This window comes from Protopterus annectens, chromosome 2.part1, assembly GCF_019279795.1.
Source record: "Protopterus annectens isolate FY-2018-M chromosome 2.part1, PAN1.0, whole genome shotgun sequence".
Classification (NCBI taxonomy): domain Eukaryota; kingdom Metazoa; phylum Chordata; order Ceratodontiformes; family Protopteridae; genus Protopterus; species Protopterus annectens.
Window position 1 is genome coordinate 1584667142 of NC_056729.1, and position 16517 is coordinate 1584683658.

Consider the following 16517-nt stretch of genomic DNA (forward strand, 5'->3'; position numbering starts at 1 on the left):
GTGGGGAAAAGGGATGTCTCTGAGCTAAGTAGTTAAAACAACCATCAATGCCTGTGCTTGCTTTTTGACGTCACAGCGTACCATTTAATGACAGTATTGTTAACATGGCCTTATACAAGCGGCATGACTCACCAGAATATCCAAGCTGTCTCGTCTCAGAGGACAAGTCTCAGCCTTCTCTGGGGCAGGATTGCAAATATAATTCAGTGAAGTACCAGATGGCCTCATGTTGGGAAGGCTTTGGGAACGGAAGTCTTTCACTGCCTCTTCCACCTTCAGCTCATCTCCTGGCTTTGCTGTGGAATGCATAAAAAGGATACTGTAAGACAAGCATTGCAGCATAGATAAGTAATGATATTAAACTGTTCATAAATGTCGTTTTAAGTACCAGAATATAAACACGGATGCAACAAACTTACTTTTCTGTATGAAAAAGTCTTGCTTCATCAGTACTGCGACTCCACCCTTGAGGAGCAGGCTGTGGTTACACTTGTAAATATTTACTTTAACAATATTTGAGTTCCTATTTACTGTAGGTCTAGGCCGTTATCCACATCAGCACAGAAGTACTGTGCCAGAGATGCCAACAGGAACCATTTGATTGTCTGGTATTAATATGTTTGTGCAGGGGATGTGAAAGTGTTACTACTCTGCCTTAAAAACAGCTCTGATTCTCACATAATTACAATAGGACAACCACAGTGAAAAAACATGAAAAATGGCATCATGGAAGTAAGACATGCAGGATGGAATGAAAGTTTACAAAGAACCATAAGAGATCCTTACTACTGCCTATCAGGGGAGCATAACAACACAAAAATGAGAAGAATTTTGTCAACTTTCATAGGGTACAAGATCCCTAGTACAAGGTATAGGTACACCTCATTTGTAGATTACATACCAAACAGCCAATGGCATTGTGTCTGTGGGAGAGGATAAACATTCCATCAATGAAGCATATTTTAAAAGCCTTGCTGTTGATGGGTTGTCCACTGTAAAGGACAGCAGTGTAGATATTTATTTCTTAGTCATACAACATTAGTCCCAAGCTTAAATGTAGCTGGACATGATGAAAGACTTAGGAGTGCATTAGAGGCAGCTTACGTGAAAGGCAAAACAGACCACATGTTAATCAAGTTACAGTCTCTCTTGCTTGATATGGGAATAACATGACAGAAGGTGGCAACTGTATGTTTGAAAAAGAGCTGCTAAAAGCAGCAATATCACTGGACAACTGAACCATCCTGTTGGCAATACAATCAAGCAGAAAGAAAGGTAATAAAGATTTCAGAGGGCAACAGTTTACACTCTACTCACTAGAACAGAAGACTTAGAAAACAGGTCTGAGGCAGGGAACTTTACAATTGCTAGTATAGAGAGAGGAGAGGAGTGGAGAGGGAAACTGGCTTAGTTTCTGGCAGAGTGGCTGAAAGATCTGGTAGGAGAGATTCCAGGACATCCTCTACATAATGTACTGAGACCATAAGACTGGCAGGAGGAGAACAGATGGTACTCTATGAGAAAATATTGTGAAGTACTCCATGAGAAAATATTGTGAAATACCATTCTTTAAGGATAAGGTTGTTGTGTCTTTCGGCTTTTCCCGGTTAGGGGTCGCCACAGCGGAACTCCGGTCCACTAATGATTGGTAGTTGATTTTTACGTGCCGAGTTACCAGCTCGCATGTCTCCACGCAGAAGACACTCTAGCTGAGAATCGAACCAGACAGCGTCTTACTGTGAGGCAACGCTACCGCAGCACCACCACTGCGGGATAAGGTAATGGCTGTTAATTCAGTCAGTGCTAAAGAGGAGTTTCTGATTAATGACCTAAATGTTGAAATAATGCATTTCCAAACAGTGGTATAGCAAATCAACTGTAACCTGCCATCAAGAGTCATAAGTCAAGTTATTGTATTCAGTGATGCTTTGGGTTGCATGGCATGTATCTGTACATGCATGTAAAGTACTGAAGAAGGCAGTGACAGAATAGAGGTTCATAGAATGTTACTAGGCTGACCATGACTAGGGCCCTTACAAGCCTAGCTGCACACCCCAAACCCATTTGGGTTCCAAGTATCTTATGGGGGGCTACATGTTAGTAGGCAGGTAGCTAAGGATTTGTATGGGGTGTTAGATAATTTTCTTACTGATCACCTCTGTTTGTAATGGACTTGGGAACCAGACTGGAGGTAAATTTATGATTTCCCATCCAACTGTCAAGGTTAAACTCTGTTTTACATAGGTGGATATCCTATTCCATAGTGCAAAGATCCTTTGGAACACATTTGTCTCTGCAGTACAGTCTGTTTATGTCACAAGCAAAGTTCAGATCCCTGGATCTAGTGTTTCTGGTGCTGTTTGTTTTGCACATGTACAATAGATCCAACAGGGCTATGTCTGAGGAAGCCCTATAAGCCAGGCAAAGATCTCCGCTCAGCAGCCTGTAGGGGACTGAATACAGAGACAGGAGATTAGTGTAGAACAGGGTATTCATGCCATGAATTCTCCTGATGAGAAATATTTGTGGGAGTTCCAACTGTTGCAAGTGTCTGGTTAGGAACATGCCAAAAGGACCACTGTATTTAATGATGAGTCTGATAAGGGCTAAGTAGAGTGCTACTATAACTTCCTTGGACCAAGATGCCATACTCTTACCTATAAGTCAGGTGGCACAGAATTATTTTTTTATTATCTTAACTACATGTAGATAACTATCTGGCCGTTGACCGACATATGTTCCCAGATCTCCTACTACTGGGTCGACTTTTAGGTTCCCTATTAGAAGACCGAAGACACATTCTTTTGAATGCGTCTTGGTCAAACTCAAAAGCCTGAAACGGCAAAATATTGAAGTGGCTTTTCAGTGAATTCTTTGCCTGGGAAAGAATTCTCTTGGCCCCTTCATTACTTGCCGTTTTCAGCACTGTAGTGCGTCTTGGAGTTAGTACATTTAAGTAGGGGAGGTGTGGGGGCAAAGCCCCCCACTTAATGTAATTTTTTTTTTTTTTGGAACAGCGATTTTTTTCCCTAGAAAAAAAAATCGCTGTTCTGACAGTTTGAAATTGTAAGCTTTCGCTTTCATAGGGTTGATTAATCACCGTTCGCTTTTTTAAGCATTCAGTGATCTAATATAGACCCGACTTTTAGGGGTGTTTTATCGACGGAATAATTAACTTGGGTTGACAGCTTCCCAAGTGGCATTACAATGCATTTTTTAGCATTGAGATTTAGGCCATGGCTTTAGCATCAGTCATTTGTCTACTTTAAAACCACTTGCAAGATGTTTTTGTCTTGGGGAAATCTATATTAGCTCCTAGTTTATAGCCATTTTTGAACTTGGTGAGTCAGAGGCTTTGAATGTCAGCCGTGACTTCTGAGAAGTAGATGCCAGCATGGCTCTCTGGGATATTCCACTGGTGACCGGTCTTTTGTTGGAGAGATTTTCACTGATCCTTACTTCTTGGGTCCTGTCTGTGAACCAGTTAGCAACTCAATGAGTTATTTAAGGGTCTATGCCTAGCTCAGAGAGCTCATAGACCATGTCTGAATAGGATATTGTATCAAATGCCTTAAGCAGGTCAAGATACGGAGTACCCACCGTTTCACCACTGTCCATTACCTTGGTAACCCTCTCAAAGAATCTGCTAGCCTAAGTAGGCATGACCTTTGTGCCAAACTGGGACAGGTACAGTGTTCCATGGCTTTGCATATTAAGCTTGTTAAACTGATGAGTCTGTAGTTCCCTGGGATGGCTGATGGTCCTCTCTGGGAAGGGGGATAACTTGCAGTCCTCCATTCACTTGGAACACAGCCCGTTTCAAGGTAGTACTTGAAGAGTGCCTCAAGCAGTCCTGATAGATCATATTTTAGACTGCTAAGGAGGCAACCAGGGATGTTGTCAGGAGCCATGCAGGTGGTGTTCTTGGCTTAGCGAGTGCTGCCAGCATCTGGTCCCTACTTGTAGCTGCAGGAAGTATGCTGGAGAGGATTTCACCTGATAGAGCTTGGGGAGTGGAGTGGAGGGGTGAAATCTGAGCTAAATTTATCAGCCAGTAGATTGGCTATGTCACTGTGATCAGTGTAGGTGGTACCTTTCACCACTAATTCAGCACACTGTTGTGTATTACCTCTAAGTTTCTGGACATCGCTGAAGAAGGCCTTTTGATTGCCCTTAGCCTGAAAAGCTATCTGACCTCATAGTTGGCCTTGATGGACTTGATTAGACCTCTTAGTTTCTTGTTTAGTTGTATAATACAGCGTTTGTCATTAAAGGAGTTGCTTTTCCCGATTTTAGCCATGCATTTTCTTCTTCTATTACATACCTTGTTTATGTGAGGATTCCACCAGTGGGGTTTAATTTTAGTGTTTGTTTTGGGTTTATTTCTGTTAGGCATGGTAGCCTCTATGCAGCCATTCATATGTTTGTATACTGATATGTGAATAATTCTGCATAGATAGCTGTGGTCTCAGGGTTGGAGAGAGCCTTGAATTTTGACAAACTATTTCTTAGTAGTATATAGTTTTCTTTGAACAGTTCCTAATTGTTACTGGTTTAGCTGGATTTTTGGGGGTACTTGGTTGAATGGTGAGTGCCTTGAGTAGGTTTAGATAAGTGTTATGAGAAACTAGGGGCATAGATGTTGACCTGTAGCTAACCATGATATAGTGAGGGACCTTACCCTTTGATGACTTGGATATAGATAAGCACCATTGTATCATCATGTTTAACCAACCTGGAGGTATGTTTGTTGCTAACATGGATTGAGACTCCTCCACCTTTGGCCCCAGTCTGTGCTGTTGTTGGTGTAAATGTGTGGAAGGCACCGTAGCCTTGCACTTCCAGAGTACTTTCTATGGCTTTAAACCAACTATCAGTCATACCATGGATTTTTACGTTCTCCAGACTGAGGAGGGCTTGAAGGATGTGAAGTTTTTTGTTTACACTCAGAACATTGAGCAGTAACACCTTAAGGTTGCTCGAGGAGTTTTGCACTATGTTGGTAGTTTTGTATTTTTAGCATTGCCTAAAAAAGCTCCATGTGGGTGGATAAAGTTTTAGCCAATATCTAAAAGCAACCCATTCTTGGCAAAACAACGTGGTCTTCTGACCATGTTCTCCCATGCTGACATATATTGGATCCCTCTTGAGTGACACCAGAATCTAAACCAATTATTAAAATCAAATTTGTATTCAAATGTTGGCATCATCCTTGGTGAAGATAGTTATGAGCCTTGCATTGAGCAGCATTCTATCAGTTACACTTATTCCTAGAGATATATAGAAGTGTTTTGAGTTACAGACACCCGACAGAGAGACAGACTGGGGGGCTGCCAGAGAGGATAAGAATAGTGGGGGAGGACATAGCAGAAATAGCCATGATGTGAGAAGCTTGGTGAGGGCCCCCCATGGAAAGAGAAAGGTGCAATAGAGGAGAGAAAGTTTCAGTCAGTTATGGAGGAAGGAGACAAAGTGCAGGGATTGCTCCATGTTTAAAAACGATTGCTCCATGTTTAAAACTATGTGACACAGAAAATGAGGATGACTATTAGTCTTATCAATCTTCAATGAGCTCATGGAGGCAATAAAGAAAGACCAGAGATAAGACGGGTAGAAAGGCCAGGAGAAGCAGAACTGTTTCAAGGATGGAAGTCTTACGCTATTGTTGGGTGTGAATGGAGTATGACTGGAAATCAACAAATCACAGCACCACGAAAATGGGAAAGAAAGAATGAGGTCCATCTGGCTCTACTTAATACTGGCTATCCATTTTAAATTTTTTCTGTCTCTCATGCCATATGAGATGTGGTCTTGGACATTGAAGACATATGCTGATGAAGGGAGGAATTCTAGATGAATCCACAATGGCACCACCACATGGGAACAGGAGGAGGGGCTGATGCTACATATGACTTCAGTGATATGGCAGTCATCTGAAGCTGGTAAAATTACTCAATTTCATGTAATTTGTCCTCTGTGTGAGATGGACAGTGGCCTGCTTTGAAGCTAATCTTTTGTATTCCATACAGTGTTAACACCTTCTGTTTTTATAGAATAGAAATAAGCTGATATTTCCATCTTTGCCTTTACGTTTTTTACTAGATAATGTTGCAGATTCATACTCTGAAGAGTGTGTGTGTGTGTATAGAGGACTGAAGATGGTCAAGCTACAGCTGCAGAAGTATGTAGTGGGCACAGATAAGATGTTGAATAGGAGAATTTACTGTAAAGAGCATATTACATTGTCGCAGTCAGAATGTAAAATTTATACAATTTACATATTGTTTCTCGATGAGTTTAGATGAAAGTGGGTAGCTGGGTTATCAGCTAATGTCTGTACTTCCATTGGGGGAAAAGAAGAGAAGGGGCACTTTGGGAGAGGTGGAAGTAGATTGGTGCTTTGGAGACGCTTATTAAGCACTTGTGGGAGGGTCCTGAGATGGCAGTTATGGAGTTGTTTGTCATAGGGAAAGCAAGGAAATAACTAGAGTCTGTATGGCTTATGAGGACAAGAATTATGCTGAATGCATTATATGAGTACAAGCAACATCCAAGAACACTTACTGCTTGGGGGGGGAGGGGCAGTCATAGGTTATTTGGGATGAATGGCACAAAGGCTAATGCAGCACAGCTCCAGGAATGCAGGGGAGGTCCCCAAAGTGGGGGAGCAGGGGGATGTATTATTTTATAACTTTGGATGTGGGGTATTAAGAGTGACACTAAGATGGAGTTTGGACTAACGTAACAATAAACAAGGTAGATGTGGTGATGTTGCAAGAAATGACATTGAGAATGCATGACATGAGGAAGAAGGGAAGAGTTTTTTCATGGCTAGGGTCTGCATGTTCAAAGAGAGTGGGAAAGATGGGAATTAGGAATAATGGGACATGCACTTTCTAGATAGGAAATTTGAGACAATGCAGTTTCATGATAGGACTTCAAAGATGGCTGAATGTCTGGATGTAAATAGAGGTTTGAGTAACAGCTTGAGGTGAAAGGTAGGGGAGACAGAAACCTTTTATATTTTGATGGACAAATGAATGCAAACTAGTAGATTGGACAGCTTCCTGGTGAACCATATGAGGGTATGGGTGGGTGGGGAAAGTAGAAAGGTTGCATGTAATGTACGAGTGGTGATATCAGAATGGTTTGTGGACAAATGGAGAGTAAAAGATGGAATTGAAATATGAGTAAGTGCAAATAAGAGCAAGTTACATGATGGCTAAAAGAAATAGTGAGACAAATAGGTCAGAAAAACAGGCAAGAAGTGGCTATGGTAGGAGTGGCTGAATAGGAGGGGAACAAGATGGGATGGATGAGACTCTGTCTAGGGGATGGAAGCAGCAAAGGCAAGAGGGCAAGATTAGAAAAGGCGAGGCTGTGATTAGGATGTTACAATGGCAAAGCAGAGCTAGAGATGGAGATGCAGTGAAGAACAGGATTAGGAGACTGTGTAAGGAGTTCAAGGGCTTGGGGGGATGTGACACTGGGATGAAGGGGAACTAGCTGATGAGCAAAGGTTGACCGGGGCACCAAGTTATTGGTGTGCAGGGTAAATAAGAGGGAAAAAGTCTGGGTGCAAGTGATATGAAAGGAAACCAGGATCAAGGAAGCCAGTAATAAAAGGGATTGAGGAATTGTTAGAATTCTGTGTGCTAAATTATACAAGGAAGGTTGGTTCACAGCACATGCTTTAACAGAGGCACTAGGAAAGCTGCAAAACCTATAGATGTAAGGGAGGTAGTAGCAGGAATTGGGATATTAAAACCAGGGAAGGTATGTGGGGGGTTGACTGCTTTTCAGGGGATTACTACTGCTAATTTACAGTTCCACACCCTGGTTTGGATTGATTTAGAGATCAGTTTAGCATGTGATGAAACTGCCGGGTCCCATTAAGCCATGTCATAAAAATAAAGTAGCAGTTTGCCAGGTCCCTGTAACATTTTTGCTAAGTGAGATTGTGTCTTTCGGCTTTTCCCGGTTAGGGGTCGCCACAGCGGAACTCCGGTCTGCTAATGATTGGCAGTTGATTTTTACGTACCGGCTTGCCAGGCCTGATGCACAACCTTGAACGAAGGTACGCCCATTCACACATGTCTCCACGAAGAAGACGCTCTAGCTGAGAATCGAACTGGACAGCGTCTTACTGTGAGGCGACAACGCTACCGCAGCACCACCACCGCGGTCAATACAGGTTACTTTGGAAATGTATACTTGCATGAAGGAAGCCCTTTATTAAGAACTCTGTTTATACATAGACATTACATTTAAATGGCTAATTTGATATACATACTGTCAAAAGATAATGATAAATCCTGTGAAACCTGGAATTCTTTAGAAATAATGATTGCAACTTCTTTGGAAACATGGCTTGTTTAGGGTAATTTTTCTTCTCAGAGCCTGCTGACAACAATTACCATCAAGTGTTTTGCAATAGACTACAATGCGTAATAAACAGTTGTGGTTTACATTAATCCAGAGTATTTTTCTGCAGAACAAAAATTATGCATTACTTTTACTCACTTTTGGACAAAGCACTGCTTGTATGATTTATTGACCACAAGAAAAGCACATGGAATAGTGAAAGGAAATGAATAACTGGTAAAAAGTAAAAGAGACAGCAATTATCTCTACAAAATCTCTGGCATTAATTAGATTTTACTATATTGTTTTTTTTTAAACTGATACAGACATCTGTAAAGACACCATACCAGATAAATTTGTAGATTACACAATCTCTAATAGCATCATGTTACAGAATGCTACTTACAAATCAGAACATAAAACCAGAATTGCACGACCTTTTATTCATGAACTTCTACAAACAAATAAACCCGCTAAAACACTGTCCATTCCTCCCCAGAACTGCACATGAAAAGTTATTTTATAATTAAACATGAAACTGTACTTGTGGTACAAGGAAATTCTGAGAGTAAATTGTCAATAAGAACCAGTCAAAATGTTTCACAAAGCTGTGTTGCAACACTTTCTGATCTGAAGTATCATACAACAATTTGCATGTATACTTTAATTCAGCTTGTAGAGGGAAATTCCCTGGAATGTTTTTATGAGAGGTTAGGTCAGACTTCAGTAACATAATGTTCATGCCAGAAACTAGGCTGGTTATGCATTGCCAGCAGGTATACACTAAAAGTACCCATGTGCTCCCAGCGTAACCTTGGGTGGGAGATGATAGACATTGAAAGTAATTGTTTACTGTCTGGGTATGTATCCAATCTATTAGCTTCAGGTTAGCTCACTTGTAAATACAAGATTTACAAAAGCCTGTAATTTTGAATGAGAGAATTTTTTTTAACGGATATTCTCCTGAATGGAGTAGGGATGGAGAAAGTAATCTTCTGGAAAGATGATCTACGTACTAAACTACAGGAAAACAAATTATAAAGCAGGAATTTGTTACTCATGGTATAAGCAGTCAAGTAATATATGCAATGAAATGTAAGTAAACATGTCCAAAAGGACTTTGTATACAAAGAAACCCTCAACCAGCAAGTATGAACCTATCACTAGATGCACTGGCTATACAATGGTTTCAAATTCTACTTGGGCAACAGGCTGTTCTGTGGGAGAACAACTTATCTCCCTATCTCCCCATTGCACTCGATGTCCCCCAAGGCTCTAGATTAGGACCTCTACTATTTTCTATTTTTATCAATGACCTACATTCTCTGCAATACCTCAAGCTACCTCAATGCAATATGCAGATGACTCCATAGTAATATGCTCAGCCACCTCTCCATCAGACCTTCAGTCCCTCACGCAAAATGTGTTTAACACAGTCGAGAAATGGTTACTACACCATTGCCTCATCTTGAATCCTAAAAAAACAAAAACTCCTACTATTTACTCCCACCCGTACGGCCTCTCCACTTAACTTTACTGTTACATCAAACAACAGTACCATCATATCTCCTGCTACTAGGGGTACTAACTGATAATAACCTTAACTTTGATACATTAACAGTGATGTGCGTGTTCATGGGGAATGTAGGTGTGTAGTGGTGTTTTCGTGTGTTTGTCTGTGTAGTGCGACCTTGGAGTTAGTATATTTAAGTAGAGAGGGTGTGCAGGGGGGCTTGTCCCCCTGCTTGTATGTAAGATGTGTGTGTTTGTGAGTGGGGAAAGGTGTGTATATGTGTTAGTGTAGGATTCACGTTTCTGGGGTTTCGAGATTGTAAGGCTTCGGCTTTATGATCTCGAAATTCTGAAATTCGATATTTCAGGATTATAAAGTGAACCTATATTCATATATAAATAAATGTGTGCATGGATATATATGTAATGGACATTAAATATAGAACCTGATGCTGCTGATTTATGACTATATCTTTGCCAAAATTTGAATGTGTACAACACTGCAAATGTAGAAAAACATCTTAACAGTAGACTAGACATAACACAATATCACACCTGAACTCAGAAGGATAAAACTTCCCCCCTCCCCTTCATTATTCTTAGTCTGGAGTTGCACAACCTTGGAAATGAGCACAGTTCTCTAAAATAATTTCAGTACTGTACCCTTGTCTAATATTGTGGGATTCTCGAGTGAGAATAATTTAGTAGTGGGGTTGGGAGGGCAGAAGGGACCTTCTCCTCGTTAAGCATAGGTTCATAGGTAGGTACTAGGCTATCAGCCCTGGGGCCTGTATAAGCCTAGCAAAAAAGGTTCCCTGGCTTTTGCCACCCAAGAAAATTATTTTCATGTGCCCCTGTCAAGCAGCGCCACAGAAGTAATCCCCGGGGTGAATTTTCTATTTCCCATCCAGTTGTCAAGATTTTCTTAAAGAGGGACAATGAGGAGCTTTGCTTGACATGAACGGGTAGTTTGTTCCCGAGTATGGGAAGTCTCTGGGACAGGAATCTATTCCTCCAGCATGTTCTGTTTATTGTGATGACAAGGTTTAGGTCCCTGGAGCATGTGGTACAGAGAGATTGGGATTTCTTAAGTGTAGCATGTCCAACAGCTCTTGGTTTGACATGGCTTTGTATGTTAGGCAGAGATCGCCTCTGAGTAGGTGATATGCGACAGAGTAGAGCTGGAGTTTTTTGAGCCGGTCTGCATACAGCATAGGGCATCTGTTTAAGGCCAGTAATCCTCTAAGTGAGGTATTTCTGTGGCCTTCCCAGTTGTTGTAGGTGTCTTGTGAGATACATGCCAAATGGGGTATTATACTCTCTAATGGGTCTGAAGAGGGATGAGTAGAGAGGAACAATGATCTTCTTTTTTGTAGAAGAGAACCCTTTTGTGATGAGGTGTGCCACGTAGAAAGATTTCTTGACTACTGTGGCGAGGTAGTTATCAAAGGAGAGACTACTGTCCATCTGTGTCCCGAGGTCTCTATCACACTTTTAGCGTTTTGTGAGCTACTGCCTATGTGGTAGTTCATGGGTTCACGTTTTTCCCAAAGGAGATAACAATGCACTTCTTGGCACTGAGCTTGAGGCCATGACTTTGACACTAAGCATCTGTCTCTGTGAGGCCCTTTTGTAGAATGTCCAGATCATTAGGTGATTCTATTACAACTCCCAGTTTGCATCTGTGAACTTTGTTAGACAAAGACCTTCTGTGTTGGCCCACACTTCAGAGACATAGATGTCAAACAGGAGAGGAACCAGAACCGAACACTGTAATACTCCACTCGCCACTGGTGTGAAGTCAAACTTTGAGTCGGCTACTTTTACTGTGTGGGTTATGCCAGAGAGCCACTTGGCGACCCATCTTGAGTTTATCTATAATTCCAAAGTGGGGGATGGTATCGAAAGCCTTGGTGAGGTCAAGACAGGCTGTGTGCACTACCTTGCCCTCATCTATGGCTCTGGTGACTGCTTCAAAGAAGTCAATCAGGTTTAGTAGACATGATCTCCCTAACTACCTTATGTCTATTTATATCTGCTCTCTCTCTATTGTTGCTTCTCTTTCTTTAATCTTATACTTCCTCCTTGGTATTAAAACATGTTAGAATGTTCAACATTGTGTTACTTAGATTCGCTAGAAAGTTAAGTGCTGTTCTTTCAGTTAACTTATTACATTTCCTTTTCCATGTTCTTTCACTTGTTTTTTCCTGTTTTTAGATATAGGTAATAATGTGTATTATGTCATTTGTCCTCATGATGTATCTCCTTTTGTCTATATGTGGAGCTTTTCTCCCAGGGCCTCTGCTGAAAATGGAAATATATCCAGTTGGACTAGCCCGGTCAACAAATGTAAAATAAATAAAATAAATAAATAAATCTATCTTTTACAAACCCAAACGGAGTGGGGTCCAGGGTTTGGAGGTTACCTATGTCTTTGTTTATAAGCTCCAGGATGATATGTTCCATGCCCTTGCAGACCAGGTTCATCAGGCTAATGGGGCGATAGGTTCCAGGGTCCATGGTGGCACCCCCTTTGTGGAGTGGGATAACCCTTACTGTGCGCCATTCAGTAGGCACATAGCCTGAGGTGAGGCTATGAATAAACATGGTACTTAGGTGGGGTGCCAGTTCGTTCTGTAGTTCGTGCAGTATGCATCCTGGGATGTTGTCTGGTCCCATGGATGCTGTGTTCTTGGTTTTGGAGAGTGCAGTCTTTACTTGTTCATCCGTGATTACATGGGCTTTGCATTCTTCCGGTATTAAGAAGGGGGTGAGGGGGTAAAATTAGCACTGAACCTATCTGCCAGGATCTTGGCAATATCGGTTGGTTCGGCATACTTAGTGCCATTGTGCTGTAGCTCAGAGCAGATCTGAGTGTTGCCACTGAGATTCTTGACATAGCTGTAGAATGCTTTGTGACTGTCTTTGGAATCAGTGGCGATTTTATTTTCATAACTGGTTTGGAAGATTTTATGCAGGATCTCAGCTTCTTGCTGAGGCTAACCTGGGAGTTCCTCCATCTTAGTATTTTATACTTTTTTGCAACAGCTTCTTCCTTCTGTTGTAGAGTTGGTTTATAGGCAGGGGACCACTAGATTGGCTTTCTTTTTTGAAGGATAGCGTCTTGGTTCTGTTGGGGATGGCACGATCCATGCACTCGTGTATGTGCTTATACAGTGCATTTGTGTAAGATTCAGCAGTCGTACCTCTACTTTCCATCTGCATGGGTGTCGTGAAGTTTGCCACTTCTGTCTTAAGAAGCATGAAATTGGCTTTGGAGTAGTTTTTGATGGTGGTTTCCTTAATGGGTGGTGGTGGGGGGTGGGATATGGATGTCTAGGGGATTAGCTTGTGGTTGGGACTTGACCAGCAAGGAGTTGATCTCTGGTGTGGAACACCAGTTACCCATATTGGTAATGACCAGGTCCAGGATATTGTTGCCCCTGGTGGGGGTGTGGACAAGCTGATCCAAGACATTGGAATTTATGAATTCCAGAAAACGTTGAGCAAATGAGTTGGTACATGAGTAGTTTTCCCAGCTGATGGTGAGGTAGTTGAAATCGCCCATAATTAAGGTATTGGGTTGTACCTTAATATTTTACAATATCTTAAGAAATGAAGAGTGGGAATACTAGGGCATGGTGGGGGATCTGTAACAAGCTACAACTTGGACTGCAGTTCTGCCTAGTGTTAGTTGCACTTGGATAATTTCAGATGCATTACATTGAGCAACTAGCATCTACAGCAAATGGTTCCATTAGACAAACATGTTAACATGTCCAAGGATTTTTTTTTTTAACATTTACTCTAACCCCAATGATCCCACGGTGGTGGTGCTGTGGTAGCGTTGTCGCCTCACAGCAAGACGTTGTCGCATTCGATTCTCAGCTAGATCGTCTTGTGTGTGGAGGCATGCGTGAATCAGCGTGCCTTCGCTAAAGGTTGTGCAGCAGGGCTGGTAACTTGGCACATAAAAATCCACTACCAAACATTAGCGGACCGGAGCTCCGCTGTGGCGACCCCTAAATGGAATAAGCCAAAAGACGCAACAACAACTCTAACTCCAATGATACAGTATCAGAACAAATCTTTACATCACACTTAAATAAGCAGCAGTTTAAGTGCCTAACCCAATTGTAACAGAATTAGCAGTTGATTCAATAGGGCAGCTTGCTACTACACATCACAATCAATAAAGCTAAATGACATACCGAACAAAACAGAAGTACGAGAAGAGAATTCCTGAAACCTACCCAACGGCCTTCTTCCAAATACTTAAGTCCTTCTGCTCCAGTTACAGACAAGTAATTCACCATGGCCAGGCTGAAAAGCTGCAGCAAAGACTTAGAATGACAGGCACTTAAAGTCATTGCAGCTATTGCTGCAACACAGTAGCACCTGTATGCTAATTAAAGGTGGAGCCCATCGAAAGCAAGGTCAAGCCGCTACAAGCTAAGGACCTGCAGAGCAAGTAACATGTTCTGACTAGCTAGTTTATCTTTTTTTTTTTGATTTTCCTCATTTTTAAAGCAACATCACTTTAAAAGGCCAAAGCTAGCAGACAGCAGCAAATGTGCATCATTACTCCAGGCTTATCATGGGAAAATAAATGGACTTTAGCGGCAAATACACCTCTCATTTGTTATAACTTACTGTTATTTTTGTCCTCAGAACTGTTAAAGAGAGTACAAACATTAGAGAATTACATAATTAAGCCTACATAAATTCTCATTATTAATTATACTGAATTCAGTATTTAAGCCCTTCGTGTTGCAACTTTATTTGATGGCAGGTTTAGAAATATGATGGCAAGAAAGCAATTCTTCACCTTTTTGTACCTCCCTGAAACACCCACCCCTTATACCCCATGGAAAAATGTATTTTTAACATAAATCTTAATTTGCTGAAAAGTTTCACATACGAGCATTACTGGACTCTTGACTTTCAGGCACATTTAAATGACATCTGCACATGTGGAATTTGCCAGATTATCCACTACTAATACTGTATTTAGTCCCTCCTTAGAAGTTACTCTCAAGAGAAATTCCTCAAGATACTTAATAGTTTTGCGAGTGCAACAATGTAACAATCGGCAGAAGAGTAACTAAACATCAGTTCTGGAAAGCTAGGAAATTACTTCCAGATACACATGAAGCAGCCACAGTGGTGGGGAACTGAGCTGGTGGAGTCCTTCTGCCTGAGTGTCATCCTGGGACAAACCTGGAAGCGCAGGTATTGCAACAGGAACTAAAGTGAGCACAGGCCTAGCAAAAGTGCACGTGAGTGCGAGGAAGTGTGCAACCTACACTGATTCAGACGATTAGGCACTGCAACACACTACCTGATCCACTTTGTGTAAAGTACAGGATGTAAGCAGCAGTGAAAACAATTCTCTTACAGCAATGATTCCCCAACCTGACATCTGCTTTTATCAGTGTTCCCACTGCACTGTGCCACCTGGAGTCGGGGAGAAAAAAAGGACAATATGGAATGCAGGCTTGACAGCTATAGTTAAGTGGAGAGGAGAAACCATTATTTTATAAAGTTTTCTCTCAATGAAAATATAACTCAAAGTCAGCTCAGGCAGAAAGGAGTAAGGCAGGATAAAAACACAGCATAAGAGTACAGCTGTGACCAAGAGTGAAGGAATACAACTGGCCACTGAAAATAATAAATAAAGCCGATGAAATGACTGTAAGCAAATTATCAAACTGGAAATGGGAAAAGGATCTTGTAAGGGTAACAAGTTCTGTGACTTAAATGGTTCACTATGCACATGACACTTGCAACACAAGAAGCTTTGTATTAATGCTTCTGCGCCCAGATTTGTAAATATTGCAGACACACAAGATTCATGACTGATTGCTAACTTGAACACAGACAGTTGGAAGAATAAGACTAGTTGCAAGTGAAGCATTATACATCGGTCACAGGAGGAAATACGAGTCCTCAATGAAGTGGAATGAATTCATAACTGATCACAACATGAATCAAAAACTGCTGAGGAGGAGGAAATTGGTATGGCTGTAGATACAACAGAGAGAGAAAAAAAAACATTTAAAAAGGAAAAAAGAAAGAGATTAACAGAACGTAATCAACAATCCAACCAGCCTAAGGAATAACAACCTGGACCTGGAAATCAACTGTTTAAGCTAATAATTATGGAGAATTATATGAATGATTCAATTACAGCTAAAATAAGTGGTCTGTACAATTAAAAAAAAAATATGACCGGCTCATGGCCCTCAGTGTCTCTATTGTTCTGCTTCTGAGTTGGGAAGGTGGCCTAATGGTTAAGGTGTTAGCCTTACAAACACAAGGTGCAGGGTTGGAGTCTCACAAGGGATAATTGGCTAGGCTTAAAATGGCTTGCAAGGGCAGTTAGCCTAGTACTAATCTATGAACCTATGAATCTATGAACAGTGTGGGTTATGCTTGAAAAGAGCCCTCTGACCAGTGAACATATGCGATTATGCAATGTGAAAGTAAGTAAATAAATAAACCTTGGGTATAAAAATACAACCATAACATATGAAATCAAACATGCACAGTATGGACTGTGTAAGACTTACCAGTGGACAACAGAGCATTAAAACCATCACAAGAACAAGTGATGTAAAGTATATTGTATTGGTAATCAG

General features: G+C 41.2%; 1 protein-coding gene across 5 annotated transcripts in view; it reads right to left on the reverse strand.

Moving 5' to 3' along the window:
* Positions 1 to 16517, reverse strand: part of PLEKHG5 (pleckstrin homology and RhoGEF domain containing G5) — a 1795538-nt gene that overhangs the window by 323572 nt on the left and 1455449 nt on the right. For all 5 annotated transcript variants that reach the window (XM_044063030.1, XM_044063029.1, XM_044063028.1 and 2 more), the window contains one exon: positions 133 to 296. In XM_044063030.1, the coding sequence (XP_043918965.1) occupies positions 133 to 296 (164 nt within the window). The remainder of the gene's footprint in view (positions 1 to 132; positions 297 to 16517) is intronic.